The following is a 27,498-nucleotide window of genomic DNA, read 5'->3' on the forward strand; positions in this document are numbered from 1 at the left end:
GTAAAGTTAACCCACAATCGCAACTTTGTGCGGTGAGAACCAGTGCAAAGACTCCACCAAAGACTTCAATAATTAGAATATAATAGGAAAAAATATTAGCAATATCCAACCTGTTGCCCAAAGAGAGATACTAATGTCCCAGCCTTGCAAATTTGAATCATTCAATGAACTTATCTATTAAGCATTTTGTAAACAAATTATACATTACCAAAAAAAACCTTCACTCTATAATATTCAAGTAAATGAAAAATGGCAAACCGTTCAGGATATTACAAGGATGAACCACTACATTTTCATACATGGCATCCACCTTATTAGTAATTGAAAACATCACATGAAAAAAAAAACAGAAAAAAATCTAAGCTTAATTGAGGCATGAACATTTGCTGAAATTAAAAACTTTCTGAACGGATCACTCGATCAGTATCAACTGATTGATCACCTCATCATTTGGTTCACTGGAGGCGTCATCATCTTAGGTTGTTGCTGCTGCATTGCCCTTGCCACATTTCCTTGCCATCCTATAGAAGGGTCTAGCCCTCTCAAATTAAGTTCTCTGTACTCTTGGCAAAGAGAACATGGCTCGCAAAACAAATGGGTGACCCAGTCAGGTGCAGGGGTCTCAACTAGCCCATACTTGCTCCGAATCTTCGTGCGATAAGTGCATGACATTATGAATGGCACTCCGATGAACGCTCCAACCAAGCCGTACAGCAATGCGCTCGTACCACATGCTGCAGTACGTCACACAATTAGTGAATTAATTCAGGCAGTAATTAATTAATTAGTAGTGTATATATCCCACTTGAAATCTTTTGAAATGATACAAGAAGACCTTAATGTTGTAAGTAAAAGAAGCATTCATGACTATATTTGATGGAATTTCTCTTACAGGTAGTGCCATTATCCACAACTTCTGCTATCTGGCCGAAAGTCAAGCATGGTACGAATAACGTTATGAGAGCTGAAATGTCACAACACATTTGGAGTCATAAACCTCATTCACATATATTTTGTGTGCGATCATAAATATCAATGATCGTGAGGAAGTAGTGGTTAGATAAGTAATGGACAGGGTTAGAGGAACTAAGATGATAATTACCATTATTAGGATCATCCATGCAATCAAAGAGCCCGGTTTTCCAAGCCTCAGTGCCAATCGGGTTCATCATATTCATAGTCATAGGCGTTCCCTGCGGCCCGTAAGGGGCCTGCATCGGAACTCCTTGAGCCGGAGAAGGAGCAGCCGCATAATGATTCTGCTGTGGTGGTTGTGGTTGGTATTGTTGCTGCTGGTGGTACTGTTGGGGTGGCTGAGGCTTATTATAGCCCACTTGCACCGGAGGCGGCGCCTGATGCTGCTTTGAAGGTTGGGGAATGTCATTGTAGCCTTGAGGAGGCTGAGACGAACCTGCTGCAGGAGGATATTGTGCCGGAGATGGTGGTTGTGGAGGATATTTCACCGGAGAAGGTGGTTGCGGAGGATATTTTGCCGGAGAAGGTGGTTGTCCAAAAGGGTTGTTTTGTTGGTTAGGGGTCGCATTCTGTGGTGGAAACTGTTGAGGTGGCTGTGGCTGATAAGGCGGCTGTTGAGCTTGAAACTGAGGGTTTTGTGGTGGGAACTGTTGTGGAGGTCCTGGAGGAGGAGGCTGGTTTGCGTAGTTTTGGTTTTGTGGGCTCTGAGGAGGGAATGGCACAGGGCGAGGCGGCTGTGGAGCCAAGTATTGGATCGGCCGCGGTGGTGGTTGTTGTGGTGGGAATTGTACAGGCGGCTGATAAGATGGTTGACGCGGCGGCGGCTGCTGCTTCTGCTGGAAGAACTGTTGTTGTTGTTGGCCTCCTTGTGGTGGAGGTTGTGGCTGCTGCTGTTGTTGTTGTTGCTGCTGCTGGTTTTGGTCGTAGTTTCCACTATTGTCGCTAATTTCAAGCGCTACTTGTTGATATTGATATTGTTCGACTTGTACCTCCACATGAGCTTCAGGTTGTTCATCGTGGGGGTGGTCTTCGTAATCTGGAGTATGATGATCTTCATAATCTGGAGTGTGATGATCATCCTCCATTAGCCTCTACCGTACTCTTCGTTTATTAATTGAGAGCTCGAGAGAGGAAGGTTGAGCTAGCTAGCTGCGGGATGAAAAGACTAGTGCACCATACAACTTATATACTACCAATACTAGGGTATGTAATAGCAAGTGATTAACATTCGCTGGCTACGACTTTTGGTTTTTGTGGGATTAATTGTAGTCAAACGATCTGTTATTACAAATCAAAAACTAAGGAATCTTAAGTAACACTTGACAAAAACTATATATATACATGCATGTATATCTGTCTGAGATCGAGGATGGGATTAATTGTTTGACTACTTCAATTTCTGGAGGGAAAGTCGTGGTGAGTGGTAGTGGTAGTGTGTGATCATTATGTTCATGGAATATATTGCGGATGGGAAGGGTTTGCTTTGACCAGAATATATGTCATTAGATTCTTTGGAAATCAAACAGCAAAAGGCTGTCCCGTACCTACCTAGATCCATTGATTGATATTTTGCATGCTGCATAGGGTAGACTCTAGCTTATTTAGCACGGCCCTTGATTAGCTCTGGCTTATTTAGTAAGGCAGGAAATTGGAACTTGAGCTAGCAATGATTCGAAGTGTGACAAAACTTGGTTGGATGCATTAGCTAATAGGCTCCGGCCCTCGATTAGACTCTGGCTTATTTACTTATTTGGTAGGCATAATAGGTTTCAACCCTTGATCAAATTTCCGGTATGGGAGTTAAGCCAGACTCTACTTAAAGTCGGTTTTTTTTTTTGAGACCTATTAGCTAAATTTGGGTTGGATCTCAGATATTAGCTAAGTTTAGGGTGTTTATCTAGTTTGTAGGGTTTACTTTGTATTAGTTAAATTCTTATTAGGCTCAAGAAGCGGCTCAGGACCAGTTGACTTATTATCTAATCGATCAATCATTAGCCCCAACCCTACCCAAGTGGGATTTTAATATTTGACTGATTCCATATTAGTTGACATTATTCCACATTTCATTATTTCTATCAATGAAATTTGAGGTGCATTATGTGGATATATGCTTTAGTATTGGACAATAGGGATAGTTTTGGATCCAATACTGCATGGAAGAAAGTTGTGATGAGAACGTGATGTACCGTTCATACACATTTTCAGCCTTTGCTGCCTTCAATTGGCCACTTGATCTCTTAATTAAAAGATCTGTACACACATCGATATATCTTTGACATTAATTTTTTTTCTTTTTTTTTGTTCATTTCTGATCCACTATTTCCATCTATATTTTTTAATGTCAGACCTTATATGTGAGGCTTGTTAACAATGAGTAAGGATACTTAAGGTTAAATTGATCTTCTAAATACAGGGGAAAGTGTAATACCCGCAATTTTCCATTTCGTCTCGTGAAATTGTGCGAATTGATTAAAGTGCTTTTGCACGAATATTACCCGAAATAATTCAACTTTTTGAATTATCGAAGTTTCGAAATATTCGTTTTAACAAAAGCTCGAATTGTGCGATTCAAGAAAAATCGACTTTTCTACGTACGGAATTTGGGAAAAACTTCATTCATAAAAGTTGTAGAGCTCGTCGATATGATCGCGTGCATATGTCGAACGAAATTTTTGGAGTTCGTACGATTATGTTACGAATTTTGGAAATATGAGATTCTTTTTATAATCTCTTTTCCTCGGATTCTCTTTTAGAAATTTCTTTTTCTTCCTTTTCCTTTTCCTTTTCCTTTCCTCCGGGTCTCCTTCCTTCTTTTTCTTTTTCTCTTTTTTTTTCTTCTTTCTCTCTCTCGCTCGACCGAAACCGAAAACAGAGCAAAGGCTCTTCGGTCTCTCTCTACCTCCACCGGCCACCAAACGGCGTCGAACCACTTCCTTTTGCTTCGTCTCAGCCTTGCGCAGCTGCCAGAGGCAGCCTTGCACCGTGACACGGCCACCAGCGGCGGCGGGAAGCTCCGCCCGGTTTGAGCTCGTTTTGGAAACAAGCTTGATATCTCAAGCTACCGGTCACCAATCCTCACCAAAATCCATCCACAAGCTCGCCTCAACTTCCTGAAACTCCCAGAAGCAGCCTCACACGGCGGCGTGGCCCGTAGCAGTGGCTGCAAGTCAAACCCAACCAAGAACGAGACCGGAGCTATCGATCAAGATATCTCGAGCTGTAGTGCATCGTTTTGATTGATTCTTTTTCCAGTGGGTTCCCCTTGATGTTATTAACAACTCTCTAGAAGGCATCGAGGCCTGAAATTGAAGCTTTGACGTCGAAATCGAGCCTTGCCGGATTCTGCAAAATTCTGGAATTTTTCCGACCACCGAAGCTTTCGATCGGTATATCTCGAGCTACAGACCATATTTTTCTGTGATTCTTGAACCAGTGAGTTCTTCTTGAGTTTCTTAACAACTCTTCAGAAGGAATCGAAGCCTTAAATTGACGTTTTTACGTCGAATTGGAGCTCGCCGTTTTCTGCAGTTTCTCGCCGGTTTCTGGAAAATTCCGGCCACCTTCATACTGTTCAAGGTAATTTTCGACCCCTTCCGGTCATTTTCAGACTTCGTGCTAGTTATGAAAGTTGTCAAGCATGATGAGAGGAAGAAGAGCAGCCCGGCCCCGACACCATTGGTGGTGGTCGGCGGCGGCTCTGCCACTAACTCCGGCGGCCCTTTCCGGCCACCTCCGGGGATCAAAAATATGGTTTCTGTACATTTTCAGATTCTATATTTCAATACGATCATTTCGATATATTATACGCAATTTTTGGATATCGTATGATTAAGTTATGAATTTTTAAGTTTAGATCGATTTCGATCGTTAGATTTGTGATCTGTGAAGTTAGGACCGTCAGATGGACTTGTAGTTTTGATATGATGATCTTATGACTGTCCCAGTGGCTTTGTGTGGTCATGGGCGAAGATCCGACCGTTGGATCTTCGTATAAATGCAAAACAGTGATTAGGAAGGCGATCCGTGAGGATCCGACCGTTGGATCATCATGTAATTTCAATCCGACCGTTGGATTGTCGTTTGATTATGTTTTTGAGTTATTGGCTAAGTTAAGGTCATGTTTGATTAGGTGATCGACGGTTTGATTTGGCGGACGATTCGTGAAATTGTATTTTGAGCTGTTAAGAAGACGCAGCGGGAATTTAGAGGTGAGTAAACCTCACGTGGTTCATATTACGAACCGAATAAATTTAATTACCTTATTTTGTTGTAATTGCGTGAAAATATTTATGGAATAAATATTTGTTTTAAAATCATATGGACTTGATCAACTACGGTCCATGGGTAAGTAAAATGATTTTTACTATACAAATGAATTTCTCGGTTTTATTGCATGTGAACTATAGTTGGTAATAGTGATTATCCCTGAGCGGATAATTACGTATATATATATTTACGTGATTATATGGGAATGATGTGACATTGAAGAGTGTGGAATTGGGATGATTAAATTATTATGAATTGACATGTGACTTACCATATTTATATGTGATGAACATGATTGATGAGTTCTTGTTAATATTCATGATTTACATTGGAGGATGTATAGAGTTAGAGAATGTAGGGTTCTGAGGATGAGGTGTCCGAAGTTCGACGGTTAAGGATAACCGGAGTGTTTGTGTGCTGAGGACGGGGATGTCCAAGGTGCGACGGTTTATTATTAACCGAAGTTGTGTGCTGAGGACGGGGATGTCCAAAGCGCGACGGTTTATTATTAACCGAAGTATATGGTGCTGAGGACGGGGATGTCCAAAGCGCGACGGTTTATTATTAACCGAAGTATGTCGCATTACTTGCACCTAGGCCAAGGTGACTGGTAGCGATGTGGTTAGAGCTCTAACGTGTTATTGGGATGGACCAGAGTGGTGTTATGTGGGTTGGGTGTTTGCAGGACCAGTGTGGTGTATTGTGATTTGAGGATTGTGAAAATGTATTCCTTGTGGTTTTCCATGAGTGGTTTGATGTCTCTTTGCAGACGTAATACTGTTGAATTTTACTTGAATTGTAATTTAATAAATCAACAGTTCTTTCTTGTTTACTCATACTGGCTGTAAAAAGCTTACCGGGTTTTGTGTTGTTGCAACTCCCGGTACACTATTCAAATTGTGTAGCGGGTAATCCTACAGGACAGGAGAACCAGGACGGTGATCGTGCGGTTAGAGCAATGGTTATAGTTTTACAGCAATTGTAATAGTGAGGCGAGTTAAGCTCATTTGAGCATTACAATTTGATTTGGTGGGAGTGTGCTGTAATAAATAACTTGAGGATTTGGGTTATTGTAAATTTGAGAGTTGTGAAGTGTGGTTGTTTGTGAGAAAAAAATTCAGGATGTTAGTTGTAATTTGTTATTATTCATGTTTCGGATTTGAATTGATTATTCAAAATTCGGGGCGTGACAGAAAGGGTGTGACTTATAATTCCCATAGGAAAAGCAAAACTCGTAACCCGCTCTCTGCCTTTGAAAACAGAGAGATTTTGATGAGCTAGCAAACCATCAAACAAAATCCAGAATTTGACCAAAAAAAGTATTTTGAGAAAGTCACAATATTAATTTACGTACTCAACTACTTCTACGAACTTGCTTAGTCATTGAGATAATTATATATATCCAATTGGCCTGTGTTTCATTATCTAAACAATCATTAGCTAATTATCGAGCAACTTACCTCTGGCAAGTCAACTTCTAGAGTTTAACTCGAGTATTGCTAATTAAGAAACTAAACCGCCACTTGATGAAGACCCCTCTTAAGGCATTGCAAACTTTTATATATATAACCACTGCAAGTGGCCTAGTGGTTCTTGCCTAATTGGGTGTGCTCCCAACCTAGGTTTGAACTCCGATGCCGAAAAGGTTTATCTTGAGCTTATGAAGCCTTGAGTTCCCTTTGACAAAGTAAAAAAAAAAAAAAAATTATATATATAGCGCTTATAAGTTATAACTAGTTAACATAGTTGTAAAGAGGGGACAGGGAGCAATTGTGCTCTTCTATCTTCGATATATATATATATATATATATATATATATAAAATCCTATCCAGAGCGGAGTTTCGCTTTGAAATTACGGAGTGAACTTCGAGTTTTGGGTCGCTTTTAGGTCGCATATCCACATCGCGACCGTTCAGTTTTTAGGTACTAGTGTATAGATCATTTCTGCAAATTTTCAGCCAAATTGATGATCGTTAAGGCATTGATAACTGCCTTAAAGCTAATACGGTTCAGGTTGGACAGATTCAGTTCATCGATTGATTTAAGCGAGTTAGATACCTTAACTATCATCAATTTGGCTGAAAACTTGCAGAGATGATTTATACACTAGTACCTAAAAACTGAACGGTCGAGATGTGGATATGCGACTTAAAAGCGACCCAAAACTCGAAGTTCACTTCGTAATTTCAAAGCGGAACTCCGCTCTGGATAGGATCTGTATATATATATATATATATATATATACTAGACTCCAAACACACCCTATGGATGTGGATAATTAAGTGGGAAGTTATTCCACAGATTGTGGAGAAAATTGCTGCATATATTTTATTTTTGATTTTTGATTTTTTTTGTTAAATTTCTTTGTTTTTCTTTTATTTGCGAATTGACCATTTTGTCAAATATTTCAGTTCAAATATTTTTTAATATTTGAGGGATATTTTGGTAAAATTTTTCTGTTTTGGCTGACAAACTCTCTTCTCTTAGTAATAGTATAGATATATAGTTGTAAGAGTAGATGGCTTTAAGCGGAGTGTATAGCTCTCTATTGATTTCATCACTAGCTTTTGAAATTTGAACCCTCTTGCATGCTAGGTCTTGTTACTTTGATCGATGAGCACAAGTAATATATCCTTATAACACTAACTCTAGATCGGCTCTAATAACCGCTCCATTTACAAGCAGCATACGGTTATCAACAAGCCATTGCTGCATCGTCAAGCACTACAATTAATTAAGCAGTATCTAATGGCACTTATCGATAGGCCGGGGCAGTGCCTCCACACCCACAAGCAGCATATAATGGTGCGGGCTTATTACATCCGACCTAATTAGTTAATCTATAATAAGAGACAATGAAACCAAGGGCTTATTAGAAATGAGGGTTAAGGAATAATGTAATTCAGATGTTGCACAATAGATTTCAAGTTTGGATATCAGTTTTTTTTTTTTTTTGATGACTGAAAATAAAACGATTAGTTTGGATATCAGTTACGACACTCATTTATGTATTTATGTTTTTTTTTTTTTTTTTTTTTTTTTTTTGACACTCATTTATGTATATCTTCCTTAGGAAGTTGATACCAGAAAGGAAAAATAATGGACATAAGAATGCCCTGATTAAAAGGAAGGGGCCGCGACCACTTACCCAATTTCAGCATGAACATTGCCCACTTACTCCACCAAGAGTTTTTTAACCCCATTTACCCAATCTAACATCTAGAGACAATTTTGCCCCCTATTATTTAACTCTATCCTCTCAGACTCTCTCTCTCTCTCACCGATTTCTTCTCTCACCGTAGACTTTCCTTCTCTCCTCGCCGGAACATCGTCAACCTCATTCCATCCCCGCAACGCAGTGGAAAACCGTCTCCAACCATTCCCTTCCCCATGCCGGAATCAAAAGCCCAGACGCAGATCGAAAAATTCCGATCGGATCCAACCCATATCGGGCCAGATTGCGCCGAGCCAAGCAACGTCACCACAATCCCATCAACTCCAATCCACCACCGAATCTACGCCGACACACCGATCCTAACCCCCAGCCAGCAAGAAAAGAACCATCACCGGCCAACAGACATGATCTGCTCTACCATCCCACCGATCCTAATCAATTCCAGATTCGTTTTCAGGCGGAGAAAGAATCGCCAGCGCTGCAAGTCTCAGGATCTGGCATTGAAGCTTGCGAGCATGGGGGCAATGGGGCAGCGGTGCTTGGTGCTGGAGCAGAAGATCGTGGCCCAAAGCTTCAAGATCTAGGCGCTCCGGTCGGATATCGAGTTTGTTCATCCCCAGTCGCTCTGATCTGGTGCCCAGAGCAATTTCTGGGTGCCCATAACACTTTTTTTTTTTCCGATATCCTGAGATTGAAATGTAACTGTGGGGTTTGTTTAATGGTCTACTGGGGGGCAGTAGACACATTATTGGCCCCCAGTAGACTTTGATACGAGGGACATGGATCACTATAGTGTGGTGTTTTGATAAGTTACATGTTGTTTTCAGTGTATTAAAGTCAAATTATCTGTGAATCCTACAAAATGGTGCATTTTTGGTGGTCTATTGGGAGGCAGTAGACAATTGGACTTTGTATTGAGGGGCAATAATATGATTATTGGGAGGCACTAATATGATTATTGGGAGCCAATAATATGATTATAAATTGATCAATTGTGCCTGTAGTGTATTCATTTTGGTTTTGGGAGTTCATACAATTCACTGGACGACAATAACACGATTATTGGAGGCAATAATATGATATTTGGGAGGCAATAATATGTTTTTTGGGGGGCAATAATATGATTACTGGGGGGCAATAATATGGTTACTGGGTATTCTCCGGTCGCCGGATTCCTGTCCCCGGTCGCCGGATTCCTGTCCCCGGTCGCCGGATTCCTGTCTCCGGTCACCGGTCACCAGAGTCCGAGGCCGACCACTAGTCACCGGAGTCCGGTCACCGGAGTCGGCGGTCGGCCGCTGGTCACCGAAGTCCGGCTGGTGGAGGATGATTTCTCCCTCTAAGTGAGAAAGAAGGAGAGGGCAAAAAAGTCCCAAAAATAAATAAAAAGGAATTAATTGTGTAAAGGGGAAATAATCCCTTAGAGTGTTTTGGGTAAATGAGGTTTTTAAACTCTTGGTGGAGCAAGTGGGCAATTTTTAAGCTGAAATTGGGTAAATGATCATTTCCCCTAAAAGGAAGGAATTCTATTCAAAATTCTAAAACCCTTAAAAACCTTGGTAGCCAAGTTACCATTTTCTATAAACCCTCTATATTTATATTTATATGCCACGTACGTATTAACGTATGATTCAAGCCATTACCTCCTCTTTCCCACAGTTCTCAAACGCTGTTTCAGGGTCGAATGAAAAGTATATGTACACTACTAGCTAGACTTCGTCAACTTAACATCAATCTCTATGAAAATACATTCATCAGGAATATATATATATATATAATTTCATAGAGGGATACATAGCTTCCCATGGTATCAATATCCATTCTGATAATCTTATCTGAACTCTCCTTGATCTCCTCTATATAGATGAATTAATGATGAATCTTCATCGCTTCATCCCTCTAACTATTTTATCTTGAGAAACCCCCGCACTAATTTAGTTGATATAGATACTATCTACTACTAATATATTATATAGGTTTAATCATCCTTTCCTGTTAACCCAACTGATCTACATTAATGGGTACTTATCTGTGATAATTAAAAAAAATTATAGTAGATTGGTTTTGAAAAGGAAGCTTGATACTCTAATTAATCACTAACAATATTCCAATTCTGTTTTTTTTTTTTTTTTTTGGGCCAATTATTCCATTTCCTAATTAAAACGGCGAAGCTCTACATCAAAATTAGAAGTACCAAAGCCCCACTTATCAGAAAACCAAAAAATTGGAGAGCAAGTAACTAAAATGTCTTAAAACCCTTAAACCCTTGGTGGCCAAGATACCATTGTGTTCCAAAAAAAAAAAAAAGATACCATTTCTTATAAACCCTTAAACCCTTGGTGGTCACTTACGATTCAAGCCGTCACAACGCTGTAACTCCTCCATGAAGCCACAAATCCTCTCAATTCTCAAAGGCGCCAAACCAAACCAAAACCATGTCAACTTGGCAAGAACCCAAACTCCTACTCTTCTTCTCGGTCCTCCAGAGATCGGAACAGTAACCACCACCACTGCTCCACCACAAGTCAATTCCGGCGACCCCTTCATGGATCTCATGGTCTCCAATTACAACAACACCACGTCAACTTCCCCCCGACCCCCAATGGGTTTGACCGAGAACAGTTCGCCTACTTTTCTCACCTCCGGCAACCCCTGCCTTGATTTTTTCTTCCACGTGGTGCCTGACACCAAGCCTGAATATTTCAACCAACAGCTCCCCTTGGCTTGGTCCAACGATGCCGTAACCACTCTCAAGCTCATCTGCAACCTGCGAGGTGTACGTGGCACCGGAAAGTGTGACAAAGAAGGGTTCTACACAGCAGCGTATTGGCTCTACAACCACCATCCTAAAACCCTAGCTTACAATGTAGCGTCGGTTGCCGCTTTTGGGTATTTCAAAGATCTGCCGGAGATTCTATACCGCCTTCTAGAAGGCCAAGACATCAGGAAGACCCAAAAGGAAGAGTGGGAAAGGATCAAGCGCTATTTCTATAAGGGACCGGGTAAGGTAGACGGGTTAAGGTCACTAAAGCTTGGGCATTTAATGGGTCCGCCGGCGGATCATCCACCTAGAGATGTTAAACTGCTGAGGCTTTGGGAGAAACTCATCGCCGTCAAATCTAACAAGAAAAAACTCGAGAAGGGGGAGTATAAAACTGTTCAAGCAGAATGGGCAGCGGATAGAGATGAACTGAAAAGTGATGAAGCTAGAGAACTGATGCATCAAAAGATCATAGACAAGACCAAGAATGCCGTGGCTAGGTAAGTTTTAAAAGATAATCACCCTACTTCATTTTAAAATATAATTTAAGTTTACCCTACTCCATTCTCTAACTGCGTGAATTTTTACATTGTACTTTCATAATTCAAACAGTCAATAAAAGTTTACATTATTCACATTATGCTCTAAACAAGAACAATTTGGAAAACGTAAAGGAAAATAAGGCTACAGGTTAACAAACATTTGTTTGTAATTTTTGCCTATATTATGCTCTAATATATCCTTTTGTTTGTTAACTTTGTTTGTTTTTTCCTTGTTAAAAATAAGGTATGAGCAAGACTCGGATTTGAAGTTCCTATACGAACAAATTTGGGATGTGTTTGGGGATTGCTTGAAGTCCATGGAGGCGGACACGGAGGCTGAGAGGAACGAGATGTTCCGATTGAAAAAAGAAAACGTCAGGGAATTGAGGTATGAAAGAATCTATGACATGGCCAGGAAGGTGGTTTCCAGGTATCAGCAAGACTCCAATTTTCAGGTGCTTCACGAGCAGATTTCTGATGTTTTCGCCGAGTGCTTGAGATCTGACATGGAATGCTTGAAGAAGCACCAGAGAAACAAGATAAGCCTCGCAGCGAAATGGTGCCCTTCCCTCGACTCCTCCTTCGACAAGGCCACTTTGCTCTGCGAAAGCATTGCCAGGAAGGTTTTCCCGCGTGAATTGTACCCGGAGTATCAGGGACTTGAGGAGGCACACTATGCTTACAGAGTGAGAGACCGGCTGAGGAAGGAGGTTTATGTGCCGTTGAGGAGGGCATTGGAATTGCCGGAACTTTATATGACTGACAGAGAGTGGAATTCACTTCCTTACAACAGGGTGGCCTCTGTGGCAATGAAGCTCTACAAACATAGGTTCATTGAGAAGGACTGTGAGAGGTTTGAAAAATATTTGGCGGAAGTGAAAGAAGGTAAGGCCAAGATTGCGGCCGGTGCTCTGCTTCCGCATGAGATCATAGCCTCTCTGAATGATGGGGATGGAGGTCAAGTGGCTGAGCTTCAGTGGAAGAGAATGGTGGAGGACCTGGTGGAGCTTGGCAAGCTGAGGAATTGCTTGGCTGTGTGTGACGTGTCCGGAAGCATGGAAGGGACTCCTATGGAGGTGTGTGTGGCTTTGGGTCTGTTGGTGTCGGAATTGAGTGAAGAGCCATGGAAAGGAAAGGTGATCACTTTCAGTCAGAACCCTCAGTTGCATTTGATTCAAGGAGAGGATCTTAGCTCCAAGTGCGAGTTTGTGACGAGGATGGACTGGGGGATGAACACTGATTTTCAAAAGGTGTTTGATCTGATTCTCCAAGTGGCTGTGAAGGGGAAGTTGAAGCCGGAGCAGATGATAAAGAGGGTGTTTGTGTTCAGCGACATGGAGTTTGATGAGGCTTCAGGGCATAGGGGATATGGATATGGGTATTATGGAAGGGAGGATAATGAGCCCCAGAGCTGGGAGACCGATTATGAGGTGATACAGAGGAAGTTTAGGGAGAAAGGGTACGGGGATGCAGTGCCACAGATAGTGTTTTGGAATCTGAGGGACTCTAGGTCTACGCCGGTAACGGAGACACAAAATGGAGTGGCGCTGGTGAGTGGCTTCTCCAAGAATCTGCTCAAGCTGTTCTTGGACAATGATGGCCAAATTCGGCCGGACCTTATCATGGAAAAAGCTATCTCTGGGAAAGAGTATCAGCATCTAGTTGTTGTGGATTAATTGGTCGTCGTCGTCATCATCTATGATCTTGTTTTCGTGTTTCTTAATTTTTCTTAAATTAAAGAAAAGAAAGTATCAATTCCTTCGTTTCTGATCATGTTGAATTATACATTGTTTCTTTAGGTCTTTGAGATAGTTTGAACTAACAGAGTTGGGTACGTATGTAATATGCTGTTTCTTTTTTTCTTTCTCTGTTCTGTTTTGGGGTTTGTTCAAGTAACTTTTGTGTTTCTTTTAGGGTGTATTTTGATGTTATTTCCAAGTCGGTTGATGTTATTGATATCTGACAAGAACTATCTTTTATTTCTTGGCTATTGATGGTTATGGATCACATAATTAGCTTCTTATGAAGAGGCTTCGGGTGACTGTTTCCCCATGGAAAACAATTCTTTGTTCATGGATGGCTTCAACCGATGGCTAAATAGCCGGATTCCAAATTGACAATTCCTTATGAAGATTTAAGAGTTGCTTTCAATACATATATGCTCGAATGGATAAAGATAATTCCAGATATTTTATGTGCTTTGTTTGACAGAATACTTCTTCATGAACCAGGGTTTGGCTCTCAGCATGCTTGCGTGTACTTTGTTTCTGAATATTGATAGAGAATGGATCAACTTTTTGTTTCTGAAGTTGGGATTTTGACATGATAATTTGGCATACTCATTGACAAGTTAGTTGAATATGACCTTAATCTATATAGAGATGTAATTCAATTTTCTTCTTGGAGGTTTTCTATCTTCTTATTCCCCTCTGTTTTTTTCCTAGTTACGTCAGGAAGAACCAATTGATCGATGGAATACTAAGCAACAGATTGATGCACATTTGCGCAAATTGATCCATATAGAGTATAAAGCTAGCAAATGCACTTGTTCATCTACAAGACTTCAAGAGAGCCTGGTTTAGTTTTTGGCCAATCATAAACAATACAAGAATACAAGAAAATTACAATAAATTCTGAAGAAATTGAGTAATATGGGAAACAGTTTGGGCTTGTGGGGCCAACAATATTGAACGGATAGCCATACTCGGTTACAGTTTCAAGGTTTTCTCTGACAAGAACTGACCCGACTGGATCATTTATACAACCATTTAGTTGAATATATTTTTTCTTTATTTTTTAGCCTTATAAACAATTTACTAATACGAGAAACTAACTAGCTAGGGTTTGCTTTATCAATTATCTGATCATGCAAGACAATGAATATGGATCCGACTACTGATCAGATAGTCGATTGTTGAATCAAATTGAATTATATTGATTTCGATTATCCAACCCACAATACATATCTTATTTGAGATGTTATTCGAAACAAAAATGAATTCCCCAACAAGATTCGATGTTGAAAATTTAAAATGAGTCGAGATAGGTAATTGGGCCAGACCAAAAGTTGGCTGACTGCTTAATTCAATGAGAAAAATTCAGGTACCGTTCCCAAACTATTCTGCCAAGGCCAATTTGATACCCGAACTCTCAAAAGTATCAATGTGATACCTAAAGACTTATATTGGCATCAACGTGATACTTCTGTCAAAAAAATCCAACGGCTCCGTTTGTTTGCTGACGTGGCAAGCACGTGAGCAAAAAAAAAAGGGCAAAATAGACTTTTTACCCTCTTTTTTTTTAATTCATTTCTTTTTCTTCTTTTTCTTTTTCTTCTTCTTCTTCTTCAACCTGACTCTTCTTCTTCTCTCTCCACCTCCTCTCTCTCCTCTCCTTCTCCACTACCCAAACCATCACTAACCCCACCGATATCCTCTCCTCTCCTTCTCCCCGCCTTCATCGACCGCGACCCCTCCCTCAAGTCCCTCATCTCCTGCCTCGACCTCACCGCCAACCCCAACTCCATATCCCTGCCGAACTCCGCTTCTCCTATCACCCTCTACCGCCGCCGCCGCCAACCCAACCCATCCTCTTCAATTTCTCAGCATCCAACCACCGAGCTCGAAGAAGAAGCAGACCCAGAAGAAGATTTAAGAACTTTCATAACTATCATGTAAGCTGGAAATGACCGGAAGTGGTCGAAATTACCTAAAACAGTCGAGGTGGCCGGAAATTTTCCAGAAACCGGCGAAGAATTGCAGAAACCGGCGAGGCTTGAATTCAACTTAAAAACTTCAACTATACGCTTCGATCCCTTCTGGATAATTGTTCAGAACTTCAAGGTGAACTCAATGGTTCAAGAATCACAGGAAACGATGGTCTACAGCTAGAGATATCTGGATCGAAAGTTTCGGTGGCCGGAAAAATTCCAGAATCCGGCGAGCTTGAGTTCGACGTTAAAACTTCCACCAATGGCTTCGATTCCTTCTGTAGATTTGTTCAGCAACTCAAGGCGATCCCCTCAGTTCAAGAATCACAAGAAATGGTGGTCTGTAGCTCGAGATATCCGGGTCGATAGCTCGGTTTCGATTTTGATCGGGTCTGGCTTCCAGCAGCCACCACGCGCAGCGCTTCCGTGAAAGGGCACTTCTGGGAGCTTCTGGAGGTTGAGGCGAGCTCGAGGATGAAGTTTGGTGAGGATTGATGGCCGGTAGCTTGAGATATCAAGCTTGGAACCAAAACGAGCTCAAACCGGCCTCGTGTTCCACCGCCGTGTACGGCTCAAGAGCCAGCGAAAGGCTACCACCGACAGCTGCGCAAGGAAGAGGCGAAGGCGTGGGACGTGGTCTGGGGTCAATTGATGTCCTGTGGAGCGAGAACCATCTTGGAGAAGGAATGCTCTGTTTTGGTTGCTGGTTTCGGCAGAGAGAGAGAGAGAGAGAGAGTGAGAGAGAGTGTGAGCCTTTGCTGGTGTCGGTCGTTCACTCAACCACCGAGCTCGAAGAAGAAGCAGACCCAGAAGAAGATTTAAAAAAAAAATTGGTGATGAGATTTAACATCAGGGTCATTTTGGTCTTTTCTCTTTCTTTTTTTTTCTGACTTGTTTGCCACGTCAGCAAACAGACGGAACTGTTGGATTTTTTTGACGGAAGTATCACGTTGATGCCAATTTAGGTCTTTGGGTATCACATTGATACTTTTGAGAGTTCGGGTATCAAATTGGCATTGGCAGAATAGTTTGGGGACGGTAGCTGAATTTTTCTCTAATTCAATTGTAAACCGACTTTGGGCCGGTCTTGTTCTTTGACTTCTTTCTAGAAAAACTCCTTGAGAAATTAGAAGTCTATTGGCTGAAAAAGCCATTTGCAAAAACAATTGGTTAGAAAAATCAATTGCCATAGAATAGTCGGTTTTTTGGAAGTCGGTGAAGAATTCTTGAGCTCCAAGTAACGCACTCCTATATACGACGTCGCTCTCCTTCTCACTACCACAAGGCGAAACCCCCCTCTCTGAAATCATCGAAATCAAACCCCAAAATTTCCAATGGCTCTTCTTCTCGGTCCTCCATCCCTCAGGCAATCCCCAACCCCGGCGGCCCAACAACCACAGGCCCAAGCCCCTTCCGGCGACCCATTCATCGACCTCATGGTCGCCGATTACAACAACCTGGCCCAGCCTCCCATCACCAGGCCCCAAATGGGCTTCACCGAGAACGGCTCAGCCACATTCGTCACCACCGGCGATCCTTGCCTCGATCTCTTCTTCCAGGTCGTCCCCAACACTCCGGCGTCGTATCTGAACCAGCAGCTCCCTCTGGCCTGGGCCCACAACGCCCTCACCACCCTCAAGCTCATCTGCAACCTCCGCGGCGTACGTGGCACCGGCAAGTCTGACAAAGAAGGATTCTACACGGCGGCGTTTTGGCTCCACAAGAACCACCCCAAAACCCTAGCCTGCAACGTCGCGTCCCTCGCCGACTTCGGGTATTTCAAGGACCTGCCGGAGATTCTGTACCGCCTTCTAGAAGGTGAGGATGTGAGGAAGACGCAGAAGTCCGAGTGGCTGCAGAGGAAGTCCGGCAGGGGTAGGGTTCGGACGGCGGCGGTTCCGTTCTTCAGAGGAGGTAGCGGCAGACGCGGCGGCGGTGGTGCGAAAAAGAGAACCAAGAGCGGTGGCCGGAGAGGAAACAACAGCCGTGTGGCTAGGGAGGTGAGGGTGCTGAACTCAATGGAGAGGGCAAAATCGGAAAAGGAAAAGGCCTCTGCTTTGAGGAAGGAGAAGTTCGCAGCCATGGCCAAGAAGGCTGTTGAGAGGTACCAGCGTGACCCGGACTACAGATTCTTGCACGAACGGGTTTCGGATCTTTTCGCAGAGTGCTTGAAATCGGATATGGAGAATTTGAAGTCCAATCAGTACAAGAAGATTAGCCTTGCGGCGAAATGGTGTCCTTCTCTGGACTCGTCTTTTGATCGAGCCACTCTGCTCTGTGAGAGCATTGCCAGGAAGGTTTTCTCAAGAGAATCGCATCCGGAATATGAAGGAATTGAGGATGCACATTATGCTTATAGAGTCCGTGACCGGCTGAGGAAGGATGTGTTGGTGCCATTGAGGATAGTGTTGGAGTTGCCGGAGGTTTATATGGGTGCCAATCTGTGGGGTGCCATTCCTTACAACAGAGTGGCCTCTGTGGCGATGAAGCTTTACAAGGAGAAGTTCTTGAAGCATGATGAGGAGAGGTTTAAGAAGTATTTGGAGGATGTCAAGGCCGGGAAGTCTACTATTGCGGCCGGTGCTCTGCTTCCGCATGAGATCATAGCCTCTCTGAATGATGGGGATGGGGATGGAGGGCAGGTGGCCGAGCTTCAGTGGAAGAGAGTGGTGGATGACTTGTTGAAGGAGGGCAAGATGAAGAACTGCTTGGCTGTGTGTGATGTGTCCGGAAGCATGAATGGGACTCCTATGGATGTGTGTGTTGCTTTGGGGATGTTGGTGGCTGAGTTGAATGAGGACCCATGGAAAGGGAAGGTGATCACATTCAGTGCCAATCCTCAGCTTCACTTGATACAAGGCAATGATCTAAGCTCCAAGTCTGAGTTTGTGAAGCGGATGGACTGGGGAGGCAACACTGATTTTCAGAAGGTGTTTGATTTGATCCTCCAAGTGGCTGTGAAGGGGAATCTGAAGCCGGAGCAAATGATTAAGAGGGTGATTGTTTTCAGTGACATGGAATTTGATCAGGCTTCGGGTTATGGTTATGGAGGGTATGGATTTGGATATGGGCGGTTCGGAAGTAATGATGTTCCAAGGGGATGGGAGACTGATTATGAGGTGATTCAGAGGAAGTACAGGGAGAAAGGGTATGGTGATGCGGTGCCACAGATAGTGTTTTGGAATCTGAGGGACTCCAAGGCTACCCCGGTGCCTGGGACTCAACCAGGAGTGGCGTTACTGAGTGGCTTCTCCAAGAATTTGCTCAAGCTGTTCTTGGATAATGATGGGGAGATTCGCCCTGACACAACCATGGAAGCAGCAATCTCGGGTCCAGAGTATCAGAAGCTGGTTGTGCTGGATTGATTAGTTGGAACATCACCATCTTTTAGGTCCATGTGTAAACAAAAAACCCAAAAAAAATAGTAGTATTAGTAGTTTTTTTTTTTTTTTGGATAGATAGTGGTATTAGTAGTTTCATTTGTACAAGAATACTGAAAGTGAAATGAAAAAAATATCTTTTTTTTTTTTTTCCTTTATCCCTTTCTTCTGTTTGAACTTCAGGTATGTAAATTTGCTTTATCTAATTTGGCTCTGTTTGGAACTTCAGGCATGTAAATTTGCTTTATCTTGTGAATGAGATCATTACCTTTTGTTAACAGCTATAATTTCCTTGCTTATTAGTTTTCTATCTACTGCTTCAGATACTCACTATTTAGGTTTTGGAGATATGTAGATAGCTTTCTCTGTTTTTTTTTTCGTGTCAGGGTTTGTTCTTAATTTGATGTTATTGTTCAGCTTTTGGATATATGATTTAGTTCTGTTTTTGCTTTTGTTGCTTTATTTTCCTATCAGTTCTTAGTAAATAGGCCATGATAGTATGTCCTCTATAACTTATGTCCAGCTTTTCGCTGCTAAATTGATCGAATTTGGATCCTTGTGGTCATGTTAAATACTTTGTTTTGATGATTGCCTGATGGGCATGCTATTATCCCCTATCAGCATGCTGTATCCTAGGGATCCATGCTTCTAATAATGTCCCTGTTCAAGACAGGATACTTGGAGATGCACAGTTGTAAAGTGAGTACTTTGATTCGATCTGGAATTTTGTCATTGTCTACTCAAGAAGAATTGATCAATACCTTTCATTTATATCATAGTCTCATGTCTGTGCTCTTGTATATTCTGCATGCTTTCTGGATCATTGTTGTTTTTTTTGTTTTCCTTTAATGTTATCCCTGGAGTATTTGATATATAATCCATTAACCAAATAAGATAAAAGACCGAATGATACCAATTACTCTAATAAATTTAGAATTATAGAGATGTCAGGGTAAACTGCATTTGATCTCTTGATGGTCTTGCTTTGTCTGTATTCACCTTAATTTTATGAATTCTTCACCTTTTACAGTTAGAAATTGTTGCAAAAGCGTATAGGGAAGGAGATTTCTTGAGAGGTCTTGGTGCTCGGGATGGGTTTTGATAATGGTTGGGTGATGTGGTTAGGATGTGTGTCTACCCTATTTCATTTCAGTTTTGGCCGGTATGGGAAGCCTAGTAGATCTGCTGGACTTGGTGGCTATCCATATCGGTTTACTGGTTTGAGATCGTGACATATTGTAGCTCCGGCCTGTTACTCTGTTTGATTTGAAAATTAATTTTTACTTTTTTTATATTTTTCTTATTGCATCCTGTGGGTTTATGGAAGTTCCTCTGGCTGCTGTAGTGAAATCACAGATTTCTGTGGATATGTTTTGACTGGTATTGATTTTCTTTTTACCATTTTGAGAGGTTTTAGAGTGTAGTGCCTAGTTTTGTTTCTTGTCTAAGTTGAGGACTATGGATCTTGTAAAACCTTCTGAACTACTGAACCCTACAGACAAAATAGCCGAGGCACACAAAAAGTCCACTACTGAATCCTGAGCTATTGCAGATAAGAGTTACACTGAAAATGGGAGATTTGGGGTTTCTCATGATCTACAAAATATCCTTGTTCTTTGATTTTCTACTAACTTTTGATAGTTGAATAAGTTTCTTGTGTGTCATTGGTGTAAGTAAGATGAACATCATCATCTTTATAGTCTTGAGAAGAGTAGGATGTGTCCTGCCTATTGCCCTCTTGGCAGATGGTCGTGTTTTGGGGCTGATTGTTCTATTGCTGTTTTGTTTATGTTTCTGCTAATTTGCTCTTATAGTTGTTTGAATGAATTTTATTTCAGGGTCAAATAGAAATAAATGTAGCTAAAGAGAATATATATATATATATACGTATACATTTCATCGATCTTTTAAAGCTCAAATCTCCCTTCAGTGAAGATAATGAATTTTCTTGAAGCATCTCATGATCTCATGTTTTGTCTAGTGACTTGAGAGAGAGAAATAGGGCAGGAATGCAATAGTGGTCAAGTTTCTGACTGATGAATTTGAGCAGGCTCCACCACGGCTTCTTAGTGCTTTGGTGGATTTTACAAGATCAAAGTCGCTCAGTATACAAGCAAGCAATAAAAAAGAGAGCCACTTCGTCTTTGTAATGACCAGAAAATGGAGCATGAACCCATATACTTCTGAAGGTACGAAACTTGGTAATGAGTAAATTTTGTTTGTCCATAGAGTTGGTTTCAAACCGTATTGTCTGGCTTGTCAATGTTATTCACAGTGAGCTTGTCAATGTTATTCACAGTGAGGTTTGAAGAACACAATTCAAAAACATAAAATTGATATAGATGTTGCTTGCGAAAAATCTGAACTATACTTAATTTCTTATAAACGTATACACTTATATATACAGTCATCTTCATATTCTATTGAACGGTCGACTAATGTATTGGTATAACCGCCTGATAGTAGAAGAATCGCTTCTCACGAGGATTTCATTTGTAAATAGGCAAAGTCTTAATTTTCAACTTAGTCCGAAAGATTAGCCATTAATGTAATAACCTGTTTTTTTTATTCAAATCAATTTGGTGGCAAACACCTTTAATCAAAGGTAGGGTGTTCCGTGATTAAGCATTAGTGGATCAATTCAGACCAGTGCTTTAATCGCTTTTGTGTTTAGGCATAATTGAGAATCATTCAACAAAGGAAGCAGAAGAAAATCTCACTCTCTCTCTCACTGCCGAACCCAGCAAAAAACAGAGCACAAATTCTTCGATCTCTCTCTCCCACCTCAGGCCACCTCAAGACGTCAGACCACCTCCATTACCTTCGCCTCTTCCTTGCGCAGCCGTCAGTGGTAACTTTTCGTCGTCTCGTGAGCCGTACACGGCGGTGGAGCACGAGGCCAGTTTAACTTCCTTTTGTTCCAAGCTTGATATCTCAGGCTACCGGTCACCACTCATCGTCAAACTTCATCCACGAGCTCACCTCAATCTCCAGAAGCGCCCAGAAGTGTCCTTTCACGGCGGCACTACGTGTGGTGGCGGTTGGAAGCCAAACCCGATCAAAAAAAATCGAAACCGAGCTATCAACCCGGATATCTCGAGTTACAGACCACCTTTTCCTGTGACTCTTGGCCTGGTGAGTTCGCCTTGAGATTGTTAACAACTCTATAGAAGGGATCGAGGCCTGAAGTTGAAGTTTTTACGTCGAAATTCAAGCTCGCCGGATTCTGGAAATTTTCCGGCCACCGAGACTTTTGATCGAGTTATCTCGAGCTATAGAGCTTTGTTTTGAGTAATTCTTGAACCAGTGAGTTCTTCTTTAAGTTATGAACAAGTCTCCTGAAGGAATCGAAGCCAAAGGAGGACATTTTTACGATGATCGGAGCTTCGCCGGTTTCTGCAAATTATCGCCGGATTCTGGAAATTTTCCGGCCACCGTGACTATTTTGGTACTTTTCGACCCCTTCCTGTTATTTTCTGATCTTGAGATAGTTATGAAAAATGATCAGCATGTTAAAATGAAGAAGTTTGTAGTTGACAACTTTTGCATCAGAGGTGGTTGACCTTCGTTGACCGCCGCGTTGACCGCCGTCTGACCTCCGCTTGTGGCGGCGGGTCGGACCTTATTTTGAGTTTATATTATCTGGACGATGATCTACGCATCCATACGAGCGTTTTGATATATTACAAGGTTATTTTAGAAAATGTGGATAAATAATGGATTTACGTTTTGACGTTACTATTTAACGTTTTTACGTTTTATCTTCGGTTTACGATCTGCGAAGATCTGACCATCGGTTTTACTTCAAATTATAATATGTTGATCTTATGACTGTCCCAGTGGCTTTGTGTGGTCATGGGCGAAGATCCGACCGTTGGATCTTCGTATAATTGCTAAATAGTGATTAGGGAGGCGATTCGTGAGAATCCGTCCGTCGGATTTTCGTATAAATTTGTGAAGATGTTAGTAAGGACGATTCAGGAAGATCCGACCGTTGGATCTTCGTGATGATTTTTGGAGGATGATCCTAAGGCGATCTGTGAGGATCCGACCGTTGGATCATCATTTAATTTCGATCCGACCGTTGGATTGTCGTTTGAGTATGTTTTTGAGTTGTTGGCTAAGTTAATGTCATGTTTGATTAGGTGATTGACGGTCTTCCTTGGGTGAGCGGTTTCGGTGTGTATTGTGTTGAATTGAAAACGCAGCGGGAATATCGAGGTGAGTAAATCGCACATGGTTCATTCACGAACCGAAATTCGGTGATTTTATTTAATTGGGAAATTGTGGAAATTGTTTTATGAAAATAAATATTTGTTTTAAATTATATGGACTTGCTCAACTACGGTCCATAGGTAAGTAAAATGTATTTAAACTATAAAAATGAATTTCCTGATTTTAATGCATGTGAACTATAGTTGGTATTAGTGGTCATTCTTGTGTGGGTGACTACGTATATATATATTTACGTGGAATATATATTGGATGTGTGGTATTTGGTGAAGTGTGGAATTGATGCGATTGATTTACAATTCGAGCATTACTCTCTAGAAGATATAATTTATCTTATAGGTTGAGTTGAGTGTGATAAAGAGTAATTGAGTAAAGTGCTATAGTTGAGTCGTTGAGATGAGTTAAATGAGGAGTCGAGTGATTTGAGGCAGATATTTTCGTAAGGGTGAACCTTGGCCAAGGTGACACTCTACGATTCAGTTAGAGCTTTAGTCTGTCTGCCTTTGTACTGCTTGGGGGATAACCTTGAGTTATCGTATTCCCTTGAGTACACTATACTGCTAGGGGGATAACCTTGAGTTATCGTATGCCCTTGAGTACACTATACTGCTAGGGGGATAACCTTGAGTTATCGTATGCCCTTGAGTACATCATACTGCTTGGGGGATAAACGAGTTATCATATGCCCTTGGGTATGACATACTGAATGGGGTGATTAATATAATTAATCATAAGCCTGTAAGTATGATATACTGAATGGGGTGATTAATATAATTAATCATAAGCCTGTAAGTATAATATACTGCATGGGATGATTTATATAAATAAATCATAAGCCTGTGAGTATATATTGAGTAAGAAGTTGTTTGTTTTTGAGTAGTCATTGTGAGATGTGAGTTGATTGATGCTTGAAGTGACGTTGTACACTTCAATTATTATGCAAAGAAAATACTTGAGTTGAATTTATGCTTGAGTTGATTTGGTTACTTTAAATCGTGCAATCCTTTCATTTACTCATACGAGCTTTGCAAAAAGCTTACCGGGTTTGTATTGTTGCAATCCCGGTACACTATTCAAACGGTGTAGCGGGTAATCCTACAGGTCAGGAAAAGTCAGAAAGGTGATCGAGCTGCGTAGAGTAGCTGCATTTGTGTGAATCTGACTTTCTTTTGTGAGGTGTGTTATGCTCATTGAGCTACATTTATAATTTGGTGAGAGTGTGCTGTAATAAACAAATTTGAGATTTGGTTTATGTAATATCGAGCGATGTGAGGTGTGGTTGTTTTGAGAAAAAAATTCAGGTTGTATTTATGTGAGTTGTATTAATTCATGTTTCGGATTTGAATTTGTTATTCAAAATCCGGGGCGTGACAATTAAACACCTCTTATATATTTTTGCTTTAAAAACTTTTTTTTTTCCTTTTTCCTTGTGGTATTCTTTATTAGAAGGAAAGACCTTTAATGAAGAAAAATTTGTATAAAGAAAGAAGTAGCTATGCCTTGTGTGAATTTACGTAATTTAATTACTTAAACATATTACCCCGGAAATTCACCCAAGTAGTCGGTCATAATTATAGTGACAAATTAATGAGAACAAACCGTGGTGCTCAAGTAATGAGATCCTATAAAAAGGGCATATCAGGCGTCTCTCTAAAACCCGCTTCACTGCAAAACCCTAACACCCCAAAAATCACAATCTGCCAATGGCTCCTCCTAGTCTTCTTGGCCCTCCACAGGTCACCAATCCCGTCCCACCGGCCCAACCCGACTCCGGCGCAAGACCCCCGATGGGCTTGACCGAGAATTGTTCCCCAACCTTCTTGACCTCCGGCAACCCCTGCCTTGATCTCTTCTTCCAAGTCGTACCGGATACTCCGGCGTCCTATCTCAACAAACAGCTCCCTCTCGCCTGGGTCTACAATCCCCTGACCACCTTAAAGCTCATCTGCAACCTGAGAGGCGTACGTGGCACGGGGAAGTCCGATAAAGAAGGGTTCTACACGGCGGCGCTTTGGCTTCACAAGAACCACCCCAAAACCCTAGAGTGCAACGCTGCGTCTTTGGCGGAATTCGGTTACTTCAAGGACTTGCCGGAGATTCTGTACCGCCTTCTAGAAGGCCAGGACGTGAGGGAGAAGCAAAAGATGGATTGGCAGTGCCGAAAACCGACTATTCGGAGGCTGGTTGGCCGAGTTAGTATTGGACGCCGGAGGGTCAGACGTGGCGGTTGTGCTAAATTGAATAAATCAAAGCAGGTCGGAAAGCCCAAAGCCGTCAGCCGGCAGAAGTTGCCTAAGGATGTAAGGGAAAAGATGGCGGCGGAGAAGCGGAGATTGGAGAAGGAGAAAGTGAGTGCAGCGAGGCTGGAGAAGAAGATTGCAATGGCTAAGAAGGCGCTTGCAAGGTACCAGCGTGACCCGGATTACCGATTCTTGCATGACAGGGTTTCGGATCTTTTCGCTGACTGCTTGAAATCTGATATGGAGAGTCTCAAGAACAACAATACTAACATGATAGGCCTGGCGGCGAAATGGTGTCCTTCGCTTGATTCTTCGTTTGATCGAGCCACGTTGCTCTGCGAAAGCATTGCGAGGAAGATTTTCACCCGAGAATTGTATCAGGAATATGAAGGAGTTGAGGATGCACATTATGCTTACAAAGTCCGAGACCGACTGAGGAAGGAGGTGTTGGTGCCATTGAGGAAGGTGTTGCAGCTGCCGGAGGTTTATATGGGTGCCAACAAGTGGGGGGAGATTCCCTACAAGAGAGTGGCCTCAGTCGCCATGAAGCTTTACAAGGGGAAGTTCTTGAAGCACGATGAAGAGAGGTTTAAGAAGTATTTGGAGGATGTGAAAGCCGGGAAGGACACGATTGCGGCTGGTGCTCTGCTTCCACATGAGATCATAGCCTCTCTGAATGATGAGGATGGTGGGGAAGTGGGTGAGCTTCAGTGGAAGAGAATGGTGGAGGACCTGGGGGAGCTTGGCAAGTTGAGGAATTGCATGGCTGTGTGTGACGTGTCCGGAAGCATGGAAGGGACTCCTATGGAGGTGTGTGTGGCTTTAGGGCTGTTGGTGTCGGAATTGAGTGAAGAGCCATGGAAAGGAAAGGTCATCACTTTCAGTCAGAACCCTCAGTTGCATTTGATTCAAGGCGATGATCTTAGCTCCAAGTGCAAGTTTGTGAGGAGGATGGACTGGGGGATGAACACTGATTTTCAAAAGGTGTTTGATCTGATTCTCCAAGTGGCTGTGAAGGGGAAGTTGAAGCCGGAGCAGATGATAAAGAGGGTGTTTGTGTTCAGCGACATGGAGTTTGATGAGGCTTCAGGGCATAGGGGATATGGATATGGGTATTATGGAAGGGAGGCTAATGAGCCCCAGAGCTGGGAGACCGATTATGAGGTGATACAGAGAAAGTATAAGGAGAATGGGTATGGTGATGCGGTGCCTCAGATAGTGTTTTGGAATCTCAGGGACTCAGGGTCTACACCGGTGACTGCAACAACACCAGGGGTGGCTCTGTTGAGTGGCTTCTCCAAGAATGCACTTAAGATGTTCTTGAATGATGATATTGAGCAAATTCAACCGGATATTGTCATGGAAGCTGCCATCTCAGGCGAGGAGTATCAAAGGCTGGTGTTGGTTGATTAGTTTGACATCATCCTGTAAATATGAGTTGGCAATAATGCTAGACTTTGAAGTTTTCTGCATTCTGTAAAGCAAGTGAATTGAAATAAAATCATATGTTTTTGCTCCAAATGTAAATAATTAACATGATAATCATTTTGATTTAGGTGTTATTTGAGCTTGCTTTAAAGGGAGAGAATGCTTCTGAGAAAGCTGGCCGGTGAAGTTGGACTTTCTTTGGGAGTAAGTTAAGACTCTGGGGCAAGATCTTATTTGGCAGTTACCCCTTATGTGGATGTGCAACTTTATACTTGTGTATTCAGAAACAGAACACTTCTAAGCATGCCCCATCATACCAAGAACTCTCTGGAGTTACCCCTTGACATTTCTTAAACAATCTATCATATGATTCGATGTAGTTTAAGTCGAAGCACGCGGGCAATTTGTTTTAGCAGATGGGCAAGTTCCATATGATCGAACTTCAAATGGATGCATATACTGAAGCAAAAGAACTTGATCTCCAGTATAGCGTTGACTTGCTTTCATGTTTCCTTTAATGCTTGAGAATGATTGATATGAAGGATAAAAAAGCAGATGATGAAAATGAGGCAAGCTTTCTGGAATTTCTCAAGTGAACTTAGACTAAAGTTGACCTAGTTCTTGTCAGGTTGTGCAGATGGAAAATATGCTTATCTTCCAACAAAAAAGATAGTTTGTGCTGGAGTATGGAAACAGAAATAGAGTTTATTTTGACATGTAAATATGTAATCCTCATTGTAGAGGTGTGTATAACCTTCAGGCTTAGTTTCGTACTTGGATGAGGGATT

General features: G+C 41.9%; 4 protein-coding genes and 1 long non-coding RNA gene across 9 annotated transcripts; 4 read left to right on the top strand and 1 right to left on the bottom strand.

Annotated features, from left to right (window-relative positions):
* Positions 1-221: 221 nt before the first annotated feature.
* Positions 222-2,128, bottom strand: LOC133706589 (early nodulin-75-like). The gene is made up of 3 exons (XM_062132119.1): positions 1,103-2,128; positions 893-964; positions 222-734 (listed from the first exon to the last, which is right to left on the bottom strand). The coding sequence occupies exons 1-3, from the start codon at positions 2,058-2,060 to the stop codon at positions 439-441; spliced, it is 1,326 nt and encodes a 441-aa protein (XP_061988103.1). The 5' UTR covers positions 2,061-2,128; the 3' UTR covers positions 222-438.
* A 1,486-nt stretch (positions 2,129-3,614) lies between these two features.
* Positions 3,615-6,412, top strand: LOC133706858 (uncharacterized). The gene is made up of 3 exons (XR_009844754.1): positions 3,615-4,551; positions 5,105-5,183; positions 6,147-6,412. It is a non-coding gene; the product is annotated as an uncharacterized LOC133706858 (long non-coding RNA).
* A 4,388-nt stretch (positions 6,413-10,800) lies between these two features.
* LOC133745026 (uncharacterized) lies at positions 10,801-13,677 on the top strand. Its single transcript, XM_062173030.1, has 2 exons — positions 10,801-11,678; positions 11,965-13,677. Exons 1-2 carry the CDS (start codon positions 10,801-10,803, stop codon positions 13,394-13,396), a joined length of 2,310 nt encoding a protein of 769 aa, XP_062029014.1. The 3' UTR covers positions 13,397-13,677.
* A 3,015-nt stretch (positions 13,678-16,692) lies between these two features.
* On the top strand, positions 16,693-24,380 carry LOC133745834 (uncharacterized). 3 transcript variants are annotated; one of them, XM_062173993.1, is made up of 4 exons: positions 16,693-20,998; positions 21,484-22,257; positions 22,955-23,030; positions 24,129-24,380. In XM_062173993.1, exon 1 carries the CDS (start codon positions 16,764-16,766, stop codon positions 18,792-18,794), a length of 2,031 nt encoding a protein of 676 aa, XP_062029977.1. In that variant the 5' UTR covers positions 16,693-16,763; the 3' UTR covers positions 18,795-20,998; positions 21,484-22,257; positions 22,955-23,030; positions 24,129-24,380. The 3 variants fall into 3 exon arrangements, with proteins under 3 accessions (XP_062029977.1, XP_062029979.1, XP_062029978.1); XM_062173995.1 differs by lacking the exons at positions 22,955-23,030; positions 24,129-24,380 and having other exon boundaries at positions 16,693-19,508; positions 19,840-20,998; positions 21,484-22,704; XM_062173994.1 differs by lacking the exons at positions 22,955-23,030; positions 24,129-24,380 and having other exon boundaries at positions 21,484-22,707.
* A 318-nt stretch (positions 24,381-24,698) lies between these two features.
* On the top strand, positions 24,699-26,714 carry LOC133742298 (uncharacterized). 3 transcript variants are annotated; one of them, XM_062169970.1, is made up of 2 exons: positions 24,699-25,315; positions 25,382-26,714. In XM_062169970.1, exons 1-2 carry the CDS (start codon positions 24,746-24,748, stop codon positions 26,693-26,695), a joined length of 1,884 nt encoding a protein of 627 aa, XP_062025954.1. In that variant the 5' UTR covers positions 24,699-24,745; the 3' UTR covers positions 26,696-26,714. The 3 variants fall into 3 exon arrangements, with proteins under 3 accessions (XP_062025954.1, XP_062025953.1, XP_062025952.1); XM_062169969.1 differs by having other exon boundaries at positions 24,699-25,255; positions 25,307-26,714; XM_062169968.1 differs by having other exon boundaries at positions 24,699-26,714.
* Positions 26,715-27,498: the final 784 nt, after the last annotated feature.

This window comes from Rosa rugosa, chromosome 4 (genome assembly GCF_958449725.1).
Source record: "Rosa rugosa chromosome 4, drRosRugo1.1, whole genome shotgun sequence".
Classification (NCBI taxonomy): domain Eukaryota; kingdom Viridiplantae; phylum Streptophyta; class Magnoliopsida; order Rosales; family Rosaceae; genus Rosa; species Rosa rugosa.

Excerpts from the sequence above, each read along its gene's own strand:
- LOC133706589 (XM_062132119.1), bottom strand. The coding sequence starts at position 2,060 with ATGGAGGATGATCATCACACTCCAGATTATGAAGATCATCATACTCCA. Across the intron at positions 965-1,102 it reads CATGGATGATCCTAATAATG|CTCTCATAACGTTATTCGTA; the intron begins GTAATTATCATC and ends GTGACATTTCAG. Across the intron at positions 735-892 it reads TGTGGATAATGGCACTACCT|CATGTGGTACGAGCGCATTG; the intron begins GTAAGAGAAATT and ends GACGTACTGCAG.
- LOC133745026 (XM_062173030.1), top strand. The coding sequence starts at position 10,801 with ATGAAGCCACAAATCCTCTCAATTCTCAAAGGCGCCAAACCAAACCAA. Across the intron at positions 11,679-11,964 it reads ACCAAGAATGCCGTGGCTAG|GTATGAGCAAGACTCGGATT; the intron begins GTAAGTTTTAAA and ends GTTAAAAATAAG.
- LOC133742298 (XM_062169968.1), top strand. The coding sequence starts at position 24,746 with ATGGCTCCTCCTAGTCTTCTTGGCCCTCCACAGGTCACCAATCCCGTC.
- LOC133745834 (XM_062173993.1), top strand. The coding sequence starts at position 16,764 with ATGGCTCTTCTTCTCGGTCCTCCATCCCTCAGGCAATCCCCAACCCCG.